General features: G+C 42.7%; 1 protein-coding gene and 1 pseudogene across 1 annotated transcript; both read left to right on the top strand.

The window, feature by feature from the left end:
• Positions 1-449: 449 nt before the first annotated feature.
• LOC122431631 lies at positions 450-7,979 on the top strand (annotated as a pseudogene).
• A 4,526-nt stretch (positions 7,980-12,505) lies between these two features.
• LOC122432027 (protein Red-like) lies at positions 12,506-14,630 on the top strand. The gene has a single exon (XM_043453739.1). The coding sequence runs from the start codon at positions 12,548-12,550 to the stop codon at positions 14,213-14,215; it is 1,668 nt and encodes a 555-aa protein (XP_043309674.1). The 5' UTR covers positions 12,506-12,547; the 3' UTR covers positions 14,216-14,630.
• The last annotated feature ends 3,362 nt before the right edge of the window (positions 14,631-17,992 follow it).

The raw sequence follows: 17,992 nt of genomic DNA, 5'->3' as shown, positions 1-17,992 counted from the left end.
TGTGTGAAGTGTTTTTCTAGCACTTATAAATCAGATTTCATGGGGGTGGTAAATTGAAAACTTCAGTAGATGGGTTCTTAATTTTAAAGAGTTGAGCATAGAGCTGAGTCATACCAATTTTACAAGTCTTCCTGTTTTCATATTGTGATATGTTTGCAGATTCTTAGGTTTCTATCTTTAAAATAGCTCTGGTTTGTTGGGAGAATTTTTTCCCCCTGGTTCTTGGCTCATAAATCTTTAAAAGTGCTACTGGTTAACCTCCAACTTGTCTAGAAAGCCTGAGAACAATGCAGCAATTATGTGGGAAAGAATTCATGGATGCAATTCTAAGTTTAGAAAAAATGTATATGATAGGCTGAAGTGAGCTGAATTTTCTGAAATACGTGTGAGTAGTACACGCGAAGGTGTTTAATATTTTAGTGATCGCCCTCTTAGTTCAAGGAGGGGGAATGAGTGTTTTGGTAAGTGACAGGGGTATCACAACATTACTTAATGCTGCCTGTGACAAGGTCTCCTCAAAGATGAGATTAGTCTGAATTGCCACCTGGATGTTGGTTAGCTTTCCGCTTCTGTATTTTAAGCATGAGTAAGCTTGAGTTCCCTGGTAGCTCAGATGGTAAAACCGTCCGCCTACAATGAGGGAGACCTGGGTTCAATCCCTGGGTGGGAAAGATTCCCCTGGAGAAGGAAATGGCAACCCACTCCAGTACTCTTGCCTGGAAAATCCCATGGATGGAGAAGCTTGGTAGGCTACAGTCCTTGGGGTTGCAAAGAGTCACGTGCAAAGGACACTGCTGAGCGACTTCTCACTTTCAAGCTTGGATTGCTGAGGGTTAGTGTAACCTATTCATGTTGAAATGAGCCCTTTGGAGAAAAATTATCAGTAATGATACTTTAGTCAAATTGTAATTCCTATTGGAAAAAGTATCCCTGGAGAGAATACAGGCTTTCAGAGTTTTCACGTCATTCGGAAATTAATTATGTAAATAGACCGGTGAAAGTGTTCCTATTTTTGCCTTTGAGGAAAAGTCAAGACTTTGAACACAACCTACTAAAAAATAGGTTGAATTGTCATTTCCATTCTTAACCGTTCAAACTGTTTGAACGCTGGCAGTTTGAGAAAATTTTCAAGCTTGAAAGAGGCACTGAATAAAATGGAACAGTAAACCAGTTGTATAAGCTGATGCATTGAACTTTTAAAACTTAAATAGTTTTCAAAAGTGGTTTTAGCTTAACTTTGTAAATTATCAATATGCCAACAACAATGTTGTAAACCAGATTGCACAAAGGTATTTTCAGGAGTGAGAAGGAATTTAAAAATTTTACCTGCTATTCAAATGTTAATAGTTTGCATAATGAGTCTATGCACAGTACTTTAAGTTTTGTTGAATGAACCAGCAGTTACTCTTAAGTCTAACCACTGGAATACACAGAATCTTAGGAAAATCAACAGTTTTTCTCTTAACCCTATCAATGATTGTCTTAAAATGTAAAACACTGCAATGTTGCGAAGTAATTAGCCTCCAACTAATAAAAATAATTGAAAAAAAAAATGTAAAACACCTTACATTGTTGGTACTCTGAAGGGGATTACTGTTCCACATAAAAGATTCGGTCTTGATGGGTTGAGTGTAAATTGAAGTAGCCTTAAATTATTAAAGTTTGCCCATTGTTGGCAAATTTGAAGTGAAACTTACCCCCACTTTTTTTTTCTTTTTATGGCTGTGCCACGCTCTAGGCAGGATCATAGTTCCCAATAAGGGATCTGAACTCAGCGTCCCCGGCAGTGGAAGCCCAGAGTGTTGTTAACCACTGGACTGCCAAGAAAGTCCCAGCCTAATTTGTTACGGAGGCACTGAACTCAGGAAGCAATATTGCAATGTTTCTCAAACTGTTCTAGGGCCACCATCAAAATCAACAGTACTTGTTAAATAAGAAAATTTTTGGGTCACACTAGAGCTCTACTGAACCACCTGTTCTATAGAGAGGTGCCAGGAATCTGCATAACAAGTTCCTCAAGTGAACCATAAGTTTCTGTATCTTACTAATTTATCAAATATTTAATTCCTGAGGTGTACATTGTAGCTCCTGAAGAGGCAGTGGTTGTTAGCGAAGACACTTGGAGAGACCAATAATTACAACATAAATGTAAAAAGTAAACATAATGGAGCTAGAAGCTTCATAGTACTGTATGTGTTTAAGAAGCAGAAACCAACATCCATTCATGCACATGAATGTATGTACATTAACAAGCATGCTGCTTAAAACATCAAATGAGGAAAATTACAGTGTGCTGTATGCCCTCTGATCCTCTTATATTTAAGAAATGGGGCATGTATACACAGATTAACATTTACCCAAGCCAGACCTCAGTACTTCAGTCATTTGACTTGGGAGAAATGGATACCTGGAAAAGTAAAGCCCAGACGTGTATATGTTTGTCTGTATTTAGAATGGGAAGCTAATCTGAATCAAGGTGGTTGAATGTGCAAGTAGACATTGGAAAATGTAAAATGCAAACATTTTGTGGGACTGGGCTTCCCTGTTTGCTAACTGAGCAACATGCACTAGCACTAGCATGGGGTAAAATGATACACTAGCTACCCTGTGACCTCAAACCTTTCTGTTCACCTCACTTTGTCTAGGACCAGTAAGAATTTCCTAACCTCCCTCTCTATATGTATCTCCCCGCTATTTGTCCCTGCTCCCCCAAACTCAAGCCTATAACCCAAGAACCTGTAATTAGGAATAAAGGTTTAGTCACCAAAACCACGCTTTTCAAAACCTTAAACGTTTCCCCCCCCCCCCCCCCCCCCCCCCCCCCCGCCCCGCCCCGCCTTTTTTCCCCTAGGCACTCAGGCGGGCTCTTAGTTTCCTGACAAGGGACTAAACCTGCACCCTTAAGCACTGGAAGCTCAGAGTCCTAACCACTGGGCTGCCAGGGAATTCCCCATTTTCCCCTGTTGGATATCTTATTCCCTGGGCTCCTTTTTACCCTGACGTGTTGCTACCATTAAAGACAGGCTTCATTGGAAAGGAAGGGCCACCTTGTTTACCTAGTAAGAAGAAAGGGTATATATAGTAGGGAGGGAAAGCATAGAATACCTGCTTCTCAGACCAAAGGAGGATAACTGATTTTGATAGTAATGAGGCAGATTTGGCAGAAACAAGAGTAGAAAGTGCCAGCTAGGTCCCTCCAAGACCTCCCTAGGGTTCAGCCTGGGGCAGGGCAAGTGAGAGCAGAAATTTCAGATAGGTTAAGTAAGATGCCAAACAAGACTGACTTCTATCTGGAACCCTGCTAAGTGTTCCTATGACCACATAAACTAGTAAAGCACAGCAGAATGAAGGCATATCACGTTTGGCAGAGAGAACCTGAGATTTCTCGTTCTCTCAGAATTCCCTTTGCTTCCTATGTGGCATAAGAGGAACACCAGTTAAGTGCTAAGGGGCTTTCCATAGGGCCACCATGACAAAAGGGGACAGTTACTGCATAGCGGGAGCTATGTGGTAGACAGCTCAGCCAGGGACTGGTTGGAGACAGAGCAGAATCTCAAAGGATTGTCAATACCAGTGAAAGCCAAATGAGATCAAGTTGGTCAAGGAAAACCACTGAGCTGAGTGCTGGAGAAACCAGACCACCAGTTACACTAGGTTTGGTTAGTCAGTGGTAACCATAGGGAGAGTAGATGCCAAAATTAAGACACCAGACAGACTGCGCCTCAGAGGTCAGAGTTTACTGACAAGGCCTTTCACTTTATTATCAGAAAACCTAAACCTTCTGCAGTCAGACCTCGAAAAGTCTTGGAAAAGTGGAGGTCAAGAGCTTTTAGTGAAAACAGCCTTAAAGGTCTGACCTTGAACTGAATAATTATCTACCTTGAATTAGATAATTTTAAACTGGAAGAGATCAACCTACTTTTACTTGGCAAGTTTATGTGTTTCTTGTAAAGTCAATGGGAATTCAAACTTACAAGGAAGAGGGTATAATGGAATTTGGGACCTCTAGAAATCTCTTAAAAGCAGAAGAGGTCAGGCTAATACTACCTTACCTACATATGTTCCAGGTGGAGGTGGCCCCAGTTGGGTTAGAGCCTTTATTTGGTAAGATCATGTGACCTTTTTAATCTAGATCATTTATTCATACCTGTGTTTCAAACTGGCACCAAATCTCTGTACAGTTTGGAGTTTAGAACTCTGTGGAATCAGACTGAGACCACATCATGGCTTGACTGATTCCTTGCCTTATCTGGCTGCCCTCGCTCCCTTTATCTGAGAGCAATTCCCCAGCAGATCCCTGGCGCAAGAATCCCTGGATTGGGTTCTGCTTCTAGGGACTTGATCTAAGACAGCTGAGCTGGAGCTAGAGCAAAAATTTATTTCACTTAGACGTCCTTGACATAGATTTTGATGCAGTAAGTCATGAGACATTGAATTATCTCCTGAAGAAGGAGAACTTTTTTTTTACTTAATGAGAAATAGCTGCATTCTATTAGGCAGGAGTATTTTTGAAGGTATATGTATGGGAATAAAATTGTTTTTGATGCTGAACAGCCATAAGGGTGAATTTTGATAAATATTACAGCATCAGTTTTTCTTTTCTAATAGAACCCAGGTTTCTTTTCAGATTTTTTTCTCTCCCAGTTGTATATAGACTTCATGAGATAGAAATCTTGGTCATTTGAGATGCCTTATCACCCAAAAGTGTAGGCATTTGACCCAGACTTGCCCAACAATGCACTTTGTCCTGGGGATTTGTACCTTGAACAAAATAATGGAAACAAGGTAAAATTATCATATTTTTTCAGCAGCATCAGTAGAACCCTGGGTGGTTTCTGCTCTCAATATTCTAGAACTGCCTGATTTCTGTTTACATATCACGTTCCCCAGCCTTCCCATCCATCCCAAGAGATTTTTCACAACTTCCTCATCTTTTTTTTATATTTATTTTTATTTGGCTGCACCAGATCTTAGCTGTTGCACGTAGGATCTTTAGTTGAGTCATGTGAATTCTTAGTTGTGGAATCTAGTTCCCTGACCAGTTATTGAACCCAGGCCCCCTGCATTGGGAGTGCAGAGTCTTAGCCATTTGATCACCAGGGAAGTCCCATTTGTGACTTTCTAAAAAATTAATTTTCCTTAAATTAATTAGCTGATTACTTGCTATTATATGCAGCCCATCAAATGAAAAAACTTTTAAATTAATTTTTATTGAGACATAGTTGATGTACAATATTACATAAGTTGCAGGTGTACAACATAGTTATAATTTTTAGTTATACTCTATAGTTATTATAAAATATTTGCTACATTCCCTGTGTGTATAGTATATATCCCAGTAGCCTATTTATTTTACACATAGTAGTTTGTACCTCTTAATCCACTACCCCAGTCTTTCCTCTCCCCCTTTCCCTCTTCCCACTCCTAACCACTAGTTTGTGCTCTGTGAGTCTACTTCTGTTATATTCACTAGTTTGTTGAATTTTTTAGATTCCATGTGTTAGTGATATCACACAGTATTTGTCTTTCTCTGTCTGGCTTATTCCACTAAGCGTTATTTGTCCAGGTCCATCCGTGTTGTTGCATTAAGGGGCTTCTCTTGTACAGGCAGCATTGCTAATTTCAGGGAGGAGAGCCACAAAGTGTGGGTGAGAGCTTCCTGCTCCCCCGAAGCTGCCACTGCTGCAACCAGTGTCCCTTGGGCCTTCACAGCGATGCCACTTGGGGCATAAATCAGTCATTTTCTAGGAGAGTGCCGGGCCCTATCTCAAGGCTGCCACTGAACATACAGAGCAACTAGCAATGTGCCCCGAGTTTCTGGCTTTCTCTTTCACTTTCAGACTTTGATAAAATACCACACCTCACAGGCAGTGGATCTGCCTTCCCTAACAGTCACGGAAGCGCTGGATGATGCAATCTGAAATGCTAGTGGAGTTAACTCCCAGCAGGGAAGTTCAGTTCAGTTCAGTCGCTCAGTCATATCCGACTCTGCAACCCCATGAACTGCAGCATGCCAGGCTTCCCTATCCATCACCAACTCCCAAAGCCTACACAAACTCACGTCCATCGCGTCGGTGATGCCATCTAGCCATCTCATCCTCTGTCGTCCCCTTCTCCTGCCTTCAGTCTTTCCCAGCATCAGGGTCTTTTCAAATGAGTCGGGTCTTCCCATCAGGTCGTCAAAGTATTGGAGTTTCAGCTTCAGCATCAGTCCTTCCAATGAATATTCAGGACTGATTTCCTTTAGGATTGACTGGTTGGATCTCCTTGCAGTCCAAGGGACTCTCAAGGGTCTTCTCCAACACCACAGTTCAAAAGCATCAATTCTTTGGCGCTCAGCTTTCTTTACAGTCCAACTCTCACATGCCCAGCAGGGAAACCTCTGACCAAAAGAAAATAGAAGAGAGATGCTCACTGCCCACTGATAGATCCTCTCTGGCCAACTCCACCCATGCTGCTACCTGAAGACACCTGGAGGTAGGTGGTCAATTTCAGCTCAGGCCACCAAGCTACAGAGCTCTGTGTTGTTAGAGATATAGAAATAATAGGCCACAAAGGAACTGGCATTCATGTTCTTGAAATGAGCTACAGACTATCAGCTTTAGCTAAGATTATTAATAACATATAGAATCTTGTGCAGAAATTGTTAGCCATTGCAGACAATAATTTTTGTGCAAAGAGGAGGGTTGGTTGAGCCAGTTCCATGCTGTCCCCTTAAACCTGATTGACCGGAAAGTAGGAAGGTGTGCCAGCCATTTGATGACAAGAGCTTGGTCAGCTAAGGCCCCAGAAGCCTTGAAGTTTGGGAACTGTGAATGTCATCCATTCTAAACTTAGAAGTTACAGGAAAATACTGAATCCAAGCCCCTGGAACCTCAATCAGGTCACCTCCTGCATGTATTACTGCACAAATGAGACCAGGCCCAGAGCAGAATTTTACTTTGTTCCTGATGTCAAGGGGGGGCAGTGCCTGCTTTTTGACACGTCCTCAAATTTCCCATATAAACCAGTTTGATGTTTAAAAGTTCGGTGTGATTTTTGATGGTGCCCAGAAGAATGCTGGCTCTGTAGGGGTCACAGTGGGTCACAGGGGTCACAAGATATCCTGCTAGGGTTTGCCCTCAGAGAGTGCCCTTCCATTGTGGAATACAAAGTGCAGACCGGAAACAGCACTTTATTCAACACAGCTCCCTACTTTGCTTCTACAGCATCAGCTTGGTCTTGGAGTAGATCAAGAATAACAGTGGCAAAAGAAAAAGAATAACAGTGGCAAAGGACTTTGCTGGCAACCCAGTGGTTAAGACACCATGTTTTCACTACAGGGGTGCGGGTCTGATCTCTGGTCAAGGAAGTCACCCCCTCCAAAAAACGAATAACAGTGGTGAGCAGCCATGAAGCTTAGTTCCATCAAATCTCAAATGATTTATCATGTTATTGATAATTCTTAAGGATTCTATGTATATCTAGTGAAACCCAGAATAGAAGCAAGACGAATATTTCACTCTGCATTGGCAATGCCAATGGAGATGCTGCTTTAGAATAAAAGATTTCTTGATAAAGCTCTTGAATTCAATATAATCTCCTTGAAAGGGCATGGTTCTGTGGGAGGTATCATGGCTTCTCTGAATAATGGTGGCAGGATAGAAGATGTTCAGAAGTTGGTAGCCTCCATGAAAAATTCTTTGGAGATATATCAGTGATGAACACATCCTAACCTATATGCACTCTGTCCTTGAATAATGTATAAGGTTTAAAGTAACTTGGGAATTGCTCCAAAAAAACTTAACAAACATGGCATTTTTCTTGAATGGACATGTTATCATGGCTTCCCATGTGGCTCAGTGGTAAAGAATCCGCCTGACAATGGAGAAGAGAAACGTTCTGTCTCTGGGTCAGGAAGATATAGATTCTTCTTTTTCAAGGAACAGCAGCAGAATATCCATAGCTGGTGGGACTTGCATGCATGTCATCAGTTGCTTCAGTGGTGTCCAACTCTTTGCAACCACATGGACCTTAGCCCACCAGGCTCCTCTGTCGGAGGGATTTCCCAGGCCAAGAATACTGGAGTGGGTTGGGTTGCCATTTCCTCCTCCAGGGGATCTTGCCAACCCAGGGATCAAGCCCACATCTCCTGCATTGCAGGCAGATTCTTTATCACTGAGTCACCGGGTATTCCCCACTTGAACTGAAGTGTTTTAGAAATCTTCCTCTTGCTTTTCTAACAAACTAGCCTAGGTTGCCTTTGCTGCTACTTTTTCTAGCTGGATCTCAGTATTCAGACTTGATTGTGGACTGAATTATGCAAATTACTGTTAATTGTATCTCGAGGCACACAAACACACAGCGTGGGGGCTGGATGATGTCCTCTAGGAGCGTGATTCCTGATCCTTTACAAAATGATAGCAGTGGGGTCTTCTGGGTTCCAAAGCTGTTAGTTCAGGGTGACACCAACGGCGTGCTGAGTGTCCAGGAATTCCAGACTAAAGAGCGAACTGGAGACTGTTCTCTGTACCGTTAAATTCTCATCAGGAGATTAAAGTGACATCCTACATGTTTATACAGCAAAGTCTGTTTTTACTACCAAATAGTTTATAATCCTATGCATTTATATTTCCAATAATGTGGTTCTTGGTAATAGGTTTAGAGATTTTTAGAATTTGATAGAATCCTTGACTTCTTGCGTTATAGTATTATCTTAGCAACAGTTGTGGCCCTCTCCTCTTCCACCCTCCCTCCCTTTTAAAAAAAGATTTAGAAGTTCTCAGGTTCACTTTTGTTTTCCTTTGAAAGAGTAGAAAAGAAGGTTGGTTGGTTGGCTCTTTTTTAGTTAAGCCATTGAACTAAAATTCTGTTAAACTCTCTTATCCTTTGTTCACTTAAATGTTCTCTTTATAGTATTTGAACAGAGGGATACTGTGAATTCTGGAAGATCTTTCCTGAAGAGTCTTTTCCCCTACTGTTTAGACACAGTCAGAAGTTTATGTTGAAAGGTAAAGAACATTAAAATCTTAAAACATCAAAAGAAGAGAGAAAGAGAGGAGAATTTCCTCTCCTTTCTCCCTCCACAAACCACTCTGAGGTAGTTTCTTCGAGTAGTTTGTCCAGTGTGGTGTAGGCTGTTTCAAAGTTGTGTCTCTTCCAGGCTCCCCACAAAGCAGTAGCCAGCACACATACCATGCCAACCAAACCTCCTCTTTCCCTCTCCCTCGATATCAATGCCCTCAGAATGCACCTCATAGCTAAAACATTAGCACTTAATCCCTGCCTCAGCTTCTGTCACCATAGTATTCTTTCGTATTTATTTATTTTTGCACTTTTTAAAAGCAGATTTTTCACATATGTTAGTGTTGTGAATCTCCTCTCTGCCCACACCTTTTTTCCCCCACTATCTAAGTGATCTACTGCCAACTGGCACCAATTCTCCAAATCAAAGTATGCATTGCAAATACAATTGTATTTGCAATTTACTAAAAAATACACCAGGCAATCTGCCTACTTCTGTTCCTCAGAGTCTCTCCTGAATATTTTGGTGGTTTTTTTTTTGGTTGGTTGGTTGGTTTCTTCCATTTTTGAGATATTACATGCAGCACTGTATAAGTTTAAGGTGTACAGCGTAATGATTTGATTTACATACATCAGTTGTGAAGTGATGATCATAAGAAGTTCAGTTGAACATCCATTACTTCATATAGGTGCAAAATTAAAGAAAGGAAATGTGTTTTTCTTACAATGAGAACTCTTAGTATTTACTCTGTTAACATCTTTCATATATAACATCCAGCAATGTTAATTATATTTGGCGTGTTGTACATTAAAATAGTACTTATAACTGGAAGTTCATAACTTCTGGCTGCCTTCATTCAATTTCTACCCCCCTCCCCCCGCCACTTCCACATATTTGAATATCAGTTCTGGAAACTTCTTTAGCTTGTCTTTAAGCAGTGCAACAACCCCTTTCTTGATGATTTCCAGACTCCATTCCACTGACAGCTCAGCTCCAGCTTGTGGCAGCCTTGAGCTAATGTTGATTACCAGACCAATATTTTGTGTTATATCCTGAAATGAAGTGTGGTGAGTTCAAAATTGTTCAAAGAAACCACATGTGCAAGCAGTGCATACACCAAGTCTGGATGGTGGTGAGAATTTGGCAGGCAGACAGGAACTGATGATCTTTAATATCATTCAAATCACTTTTTCAGTGACATTTAAGTCTTGTTTGTAATCTGCTAAAGGAACTTCACTGGAACTCAGCAGACCTCTCAAGGACTGTCTAGCTTATTCCAGAACTTTGTTGTGTAATCTGTACACAGCAAGGAAAGTAATTAGACTATCAGTTTACTGTAAAAGGATACAACACAGGAACAGCCAGATGCAAGAGATGGATAGGGCAAGGTATATAGGAAGGGATGTAGAGTGCTCATGCTCTCCCATCATGTTACTTTCCCCGAATCTCACCAATCTGGAAGCTCTGAACTGAGTTGTTGTTTTGTTTTGTATTGTTTTGTTTATACTACTTCTTCCTCCAAAGTAGGAAATATTAATATTTCACTAGCTAAAAGTAAACTATGGTTCAAAAAAAATTCTAATTGGTTTTGAACAATAGTAAGAATGTTAATGATCTATAATGGAAATGATACAGTTATTATCCTCAAGAGTTTTCATCAGAAGGAGTCCATTCTGTCCCTAATCCAAGCCTGTAGGTAGGATATTTTACATACAATAAGAATAGAATAGGAAGAGAAGAGCCTTCAATGTTACTAAGAAAACTAGGATAATTCCCTGATAGCTCAGTTGGTAAAGAATCCTCCTGCAATGCAGGAGACCCTGGTTTGACTCCTGGGTCAGCAAAGGTCTACTGGAGAAGGGACAGGCTACCCAGTCCAGTATTCTTGGGCTTCCCTTGTGGCTCAGCTGGTAAAGAATCTGCCTGCTATGCAGGAGAGCTGGGTCTGATCCCTGGGTTGGGAAGACCCCTGGAGAAGGGAACAGCTACCCACTCCAGTATACTGGCCTGGAGAATTCCATCAGTCCATGGGGTCACAAAGAGTCACATGACTGAGCGACTTCCACTTTCACTTTCGCAATGCCCTAGAAGTTGAGAGTGAATTTTAAGAAAGTAGTCAATTTTAAGGGGCTTCCCAGATGGCGTCAGTGGTAAAAAAAATAAAAAATAAAAAACCCACCTGCCAATGCAGGAGATGTAAGAGATGGGGGTTCTATGCCTGGGTTAGGAAGATCCCCTGGAGGAGGGAATGGCAAGCCATTTCGGTATTCTTGCCTGGAGAATGCCGTGGACAGGGGAACCTGGCAGGTAGTCTATAGTGTCGAAGAGTTGGACACGACTGAAGCAACTTAGCACTCATGCCTGTAGTCAATTTTAAATGCTATATATGGATAAATCAAGGAAAAACTGAACTGGAAAATTACACAGTAGTAAACTATATCTCTTTTCTGTTAAGTCTTCTTGGGGCTTTAGTCTATTGATCAGTTTGGCAGAGTCAGGAGAAATGAAAACAACAGATATCCTACCTCCACAAAATCCATTTTACTTCTTTGTTTTCCTCCTTCTACATATATCAGAAACTACTCCTATCTAGCCATTGTCCCCTACTCCCATCTAGTCTATTGTCCATCCATTGCTCCAGCCAACTTTTGCAACTTATGCTCAAAAATGCATTTTAACTCATTTTCTTTAAGTATCTGTCATAATCAATCATGATAGAAAATAGCAGATGTAGCAATGATGGTTGCCAATGCTTGAAATTTAATTCAGCTATTCAGACTGAAGGTTCTCCTGATAATTGGAATAATCAAACTTCATTACTGGTCAGGAGGGGGAAAAGTGATAGGGACACAACATCATTGATCATGCCTCCCTCTCTGATCTTCTCTTCAAAAGCCTATGCCTAAGGGATAGGGCTTTTGGTAAAGGTTTTCAAAAGAAACATATTCCCTTGGTATGTTTCCTTGGCCCTTTAGAGCCATCTTACAACTGTAAAGCCACATACTAATGACAGACAGAAAATGAGGAGCCTAGTTCCTTGCTGACATTCTCAAATAGCTGCACCAGCCCTGGAGTGTCTGCTTCTGTAGTTCTTATGGTATGATAATAACGATCTCTTTTTCATTTAGTCACTGGAGTCTGGTTTTCTGTTGCTCAAGTATAACTCTACCCAGACATTTGATTGTCCACTTTTCCCACTAGATCATAAGATGTCAGATAGGATCTGCTACCTGTGTAAGCTAGGATGCTTTCATAGAAAATAACAGAAAACCCAATCAAAATGGCTTTAACTATAAGGAAGTTTATTAACTCAGATAATTGGAGATCTAGAAGTAAGACAAACTTAAGAGTAGACGTAATCCCATGATTCCAGTTCCATTTCTCTCTCTGCCATTCTTTCGACTTCCCCTATATGTAGGCTTCCTGTTCCAGTATCAGAAGGACTGTAGTGGGGACTTCCCTGTTGGCTCAGTGGTAAAGAATCCACCTGCCGGCTGTTACCGGATCCTCGGTCGTTGTTGGGGTTGAAACACCGCGGACGAAATGCTGGAGCGAGATAGCGAGCCGTTCTCTAACCCCTTGGCTCCAGATGGCCACGATGTGGACGATCCTCACTCCTTCCACCAATCAAAACTCACTAATGAAGACTTCAGGAAACTTCTCATGACCCCAAGGGCTGCACCTACCTCTGCACCACCCTCTAAGTCACGTCACCATGAAATGCCAAGGGAGTACAATGAGGATGAAGATCCAGCTGCACGAAGGAGAAAAAAGAAAAGTTATTATGCCAAGCTTCGCCAACAAGAAATTGAAAGAGAGAGAGAACTAGCAGAGAAGTACCGGGACCGTGCCAAGGAACGGCGGGATGGCGTGAACAAAGATTATGAGGAAACGGAACTGATTAGCACCACAGCTAACTACAGGGCTGTGGGCCCCACTGCTGAGGCAGACAAATCAGCTGCAGAGAAAAGAAGACAGTTGATCCAGGAGTCTAAATTCTTGGGTGGTGACATGGAACATACCCATTTGGTGAAAGGCTTGGATTTTGCTCTGCTTCAAAAGGTACGAGCTGAAATTGCCAGCAAAGAGAAAGAGGAGGAAGAAATGATGGAAAAGCCCCAGAAGGAAACTAAGAAAGATGAGGATCCTGAAAATAAAATTGAATTTAAAACACGTTTGGGCCGAAATGTTTACCGCATGCTCTTCAAGAGCAAAGCATATGAGCGGAATGAGCTGTTTCTTCCAGGCCGCATGGCCTATGTGGTAGACCTGGATGATGAGTACGCCGACACAGACATCCCCACTACTCTTATCCGCAGCAAAGCTGATTGCCCCACCATGGAGGCCCAGACCACACTGACTACAAATGACATTGTCATCAGTAAGCTCACCCAGATCCTTTCCTATCTGAGGCAGGGTACCCGCAACAAGAAGCTCAAAAAGAAAGATAAAGGGAAAATGGAAGAGAAGAAACCCCCGGAAGCTGACATGAATATATTTGAAGATATTGGGGATTATGTGCCCTCCACAACAAAGACTCCTCGAGACAAGGAGCGGGAGAGATACCGGGAACGGGAGCGTGATCGGGAGAGAGAGAGAGACCGTGACAGAGAGCGGGAGCGAGAACGAGACCGAGAGCGGGAGCGGGACCGAGAACGAGAAGAAGAGAAGAAGAGGCACAGCTACTTTGAGAAGCCAAAAGTGGATGATGAGCCCATGGATGTTGACAAAGGACCCGGATCTGCCAAGGAGTTGATCAAGTCCATCAATGAAAAGTTTGCTGGATCTGCTGGCTGGGAAGGCACTGAATCGCTGAAGAAGCCAGAGGACAAGCAGCAGCTGGGAGATTTCTTTGGCATGTCCAATAGCTATGCTGAGTGCTATCCAGCCACGATGGATGACATGGCTGTGGACAGTGATGAGGAGGTGGATTATAGCAAAATGGACCAGGGTAACAAGAAAGGTCCTTTAGGCCGCTGGGACTTTGACACCCAGGAGGAATACAGCGAGTATATGAACAACAAGGAGGCTTTGCCCAAAGCTGCATTCCAGTATGGCATCAAGATGTCTGAAGGGCGGAAAACCAGGCGCTTCAAGGAAACCAATGACAAAGCAGAGCTTGATCGCCAGTGGAAAAAGATTAGTGCGATCATTGAGAAGAGGAAGAAGATGGAAGCCGATGGAGTTGAAGTGAAAAGACCAAAATACTAAAATCTCTGGTTCCAACTCCAAGAATAATCTCCATAAGGATTTACTCCCCACTGCTTGCTTTATACAATTCCAAAAAAAAAGTTGAAAGATTTTTGTGTGTGTGTGAATGTATATAAATTTTATTGTATAATGTTTTGATCCCATTAAAGTTGGTTAACCTGCTGTCTTATCTTATGTATATTGAGGGCCCAGGTACACCAAGAAGTCGACTAATCCCACTGATTGTATAAAAATCACATGGAAAAAGTCAGCTCAGTCCTTTACTGAGCTGTGCTTCTGTTAATAGATTTCTGGGCTGGAAGAAGCACAAGCTGGAATCAAGATTGCCAGGAGAAATATCAATAACCTCAGATATGCAGATGACACCACTCTTATGGCAGAAAGTGAAGAGGATCTAAAAAATCTCTTGATGAAAGTGAAAGAGGAGAGTGAAAAAGAAAACTAAGATCATGGCATCTGGTCCCATCACTTCATGGCAGATAGATGGGGAAACAGTGGAAAGTGTCAGACTTTATTTTTGGGGGCTCCAAAATCACTGCAGATGGTGATTGCAGCCATGAAATTAAAAGACGCTTACTCCTTGGAAGGAAAGTTATGACCAACCTAGACAGCATATTAAAAAGCAGAGACATTACTTTGCCAACAAAGGTCTGTCTAGTCAAGGCTGTGGTTTTTCCAGTGGTCATGTATGGATGTGAGAGTTGGACTGTGAAGAAAGCTGAGCGCCGAAGAATTGATGCTTTTGAACTGTGGTGTTGGAGAAGATCTTGAGAGTCCCTTGGACTGCAAGGAGATCCAGCCAGTCCATCGTAAAGGAGCTCAGTCCTGGTGTTCATTGGAAGGACTGAAGCTGAAACTCTAATACTTTGGCCACGACATGCGAAGAGTTGACTCATTGGAAAAGACCCTGATGCTAGAAGGGATTGGGGGCAGGAGGAGGAGGGATGACAGAGGATGAGATGGTTGGATGGCATCACTGACTCGATGGACATGAGTTTGAATAAACTCCGGGAATTGGTGATGGAAAAAAAAAAAAAAAAGAATCCACCTGCCAATGCAGGAGACATGGGTTTGATCCCTGATGCAGGAAGAGTCCATGTGCTGCGGAGAAACTAAGGCTGCTCACCACAACCATTGACCCTGTGCTCTAGAGCTTGAGTTCTGGCAACAAAAAAAGCCACTGCAATGAGAAGCCCATGCACCTCAATTAGAGAGTAGTCCCCTGCTCACCACAACCAGAGAAAGCCTCACAAAGCAACCAGACCCAGCACAGCCAAAAAGTAATTAATTATCTTTAAAAGAACTGTAGCAATTTCAAGCCTCACACCCAAGAATAACTATGTCCAGAAGAATTGTGAGTCACTTCTCAAAGTTCTCCTGGAAAAGTTTTTCTGGAAGCAGCGTTCAAACCTATTCTTGCAACTCACTGAGGTGAACTGGGAAACGTGCATGATCCTAATCCAATCTCTGGCAAGAGGGTAATATTACCCTTAGACCAGTCCAGACCTCTGGAGCTGAGGATTCTGTGCTACATCAACTGTGGATGAGAGAGGGATTTCTGAACATCAGAATTCTGTTGGGAAGAAATTCTGACAAAGGAAGGCAAGGATGTTGAGTAGGTAAAGAACTCACTTTTTGTATTCCCAGCATCTTGCAAACATACTTAAAAAAAAAAAAAAAAAAAACCCTCCACCTACACATGCAAAGTTTACACTTTATCTCAACAAGTTTCTTGAGAGGAGGAAGCATGTTTTACTTCTGTTTATACTACTCCTGTGTCTAACTCAATAGCCTGAACATAGTAGAATTCAAGTTGTTGATTTTTCTGCCAACAAGCCTCAGAAAATAGCTTAAATTATTTAACCTCTTGGATTCTTTTGTAGATAGATTGCTAGAACTTCTTGCTAATCAATCAACTTTTTTTTTCTTTTGGCCACATGGCTTGTGGGATGTTTAGTTGCCCACCAGGGATTGAAGCTGGGACAATGGCAGTGAAAGTGCCAACTCCTAACTACTAGACCACCAGGGAACTCTGTACTAATCAACTTCTTTGACTCCCAAGACTTAGAACTGCTGGGATAATCAATAGGTTGACATTTATTCAATAACTGTGTTACTGTACTAGTTACTTTTTCAGGGAGAGCAAATCGTCAGAGAAAGCAATGGCACCCCACTCCAGTACTCTTGCCTGGAAAATCCCATGGACGGAGGAGCCTGGTAGGCTGCAGTCCATTGGGTCGATAAAAGAGTCGGGCACGACTTAGCGACTTCAGTTTCATTTTTCACTTTCATGCGTTGGAGAAGGAAATGGCAACCCACTCCAGTATTCTTGCCTGGAGAATCCCCGGGACGGAGGAGCCTAGTGGGCTGCCGTCTATGGGGTCGCACAGAGTCGGACACGACTGAGACTCAGCAGCAGCAAATTGTACTGAAGTTCTTAAAGCTCCTATTTCACATCCAAATGGAGAAACTACAGGGATGAAGATGTTCTGCTTTTCTAGGGGCACGGTTGTGACTTAAAGGTTCCAAATCCTCCCCAAATTCAGTAACTAGAGATGACTGCTGATAACTGTTTTTAATAGTTGATTTTCAAAGATGTGAACATGTAATATGACCCATGGAAATATGTCTCTAAAGGAGAAAAAAATATTTGTCTCCTTTCTAAAATTTCATCACTAGGCAAATTTGGGTCATTCTAAAATTCTTTCCTCATCCTACTAGAAAGTTTGTGTTTTGTTTTTTGTTGTTTTTAAAGTTTGGGGTTGTGAGGGGATACTTATATCTTCTAATAATGTCTCCTCAGTTGATTAGAGCCACTGACATAGTCCCTACTTGGCCAGGATAGTTGGCATTGCTAAGCTTGGTTCACAGAAAGTGCCTTTGACTGGAGCTCTCATCTCAGCCTAGACCACTGCTGTGACCAAGGACTAACCACTGAACCACTCAGTTTCTCTCGCAAAACCGGGGATTACAGTTGCTGCTTTTGACATGGCCCAAGACTAACTGGGATTCAGTATTTAAGCACAAATCCAGACACACAAGATTAATTTAACAATTTAAATAGATGTTTCCTCATCCATTTCTCCAAACATTCCAACTAGTCCTAAATCTCCCAATGGGCCAGGTGTGCTTATTTGCTCAGTCATGCCTGACTCTTTGCAACCCCATGGACTGTAGCCTGCCAGGCTCTTCTGTCCATGGGGATTCTCCATGCAAGAATACTGGAGTGGGTTGCCATTTCCTTCTCCAGGGAATCTTCTCAACCCGGGGATCGAACCCAGGTCTCCCGCATTGCAGACGGATCCTTTACCGTCTGAGCCACCAAAGGGGCCAAGAATACAGCAAAATGAAGAGGACTGTCTGGGGGATAGGGGTTGGGGGGACCGCCAACCCGTGTCGCAGTCTTGGGGTGGCTCGGTCCCCGACACGATCACCCACGGCCATAAAGTTCCTCGAGTCCCAGGAACTTGGCTGCAGCGTGTCGCCAACGGTGTCCTGCCCAGACTTCGCCCTCAGTAGACAGGAGAAACGCAGGAGCCGACTGGGAGCAACGTACTACACCGGTTGGAGTCGTTGAAACTCGGACCACAGCGGTCTGGCAGGCCCACCTGCCCGGGGGAGGGTGGGTGCACGGGCAAAACAGCTGAGCAAGCCCTCAGGTCTCAGGTTGGGCAACTCCCAGCAGGCGCGCGACCGACGCTTCGAGGCGGTTTCCGGACCTTCAGAATCGGAAGCGGGTCTCGGGCGCGTGCCCGGGCCCGAGTGGGCGGGGCCACC

This window comes from Cervus canadensis, chromosome 30 (assembly GCF_019320065.1).
Source record: "Cervus canadensis isolate Bull #8, Minnesota chromosome 30, ASM1932006v1, whole genome shotgun sequence".
NCBI classification, from domain to species: domain Eukaryota; kingdom Metazoa; phylum Chordata; class Mammalia; order Artiodactyla; family Cervidae; genus Cervus; species Cervus canadensis.
This window is presented reverse-complemented; position numbering and strand designations above follow the sequence as displayed.

Excerpts from the sequence above, each read along its gene's own strand:
- LOC122432027 (XM_043453739.1), top strand. The coding sequence starts at position 12,548 with ATGCTGGAGCGAGATAGCGAGCCGTTCTCTAACCCCTTGGCTCCAGAT.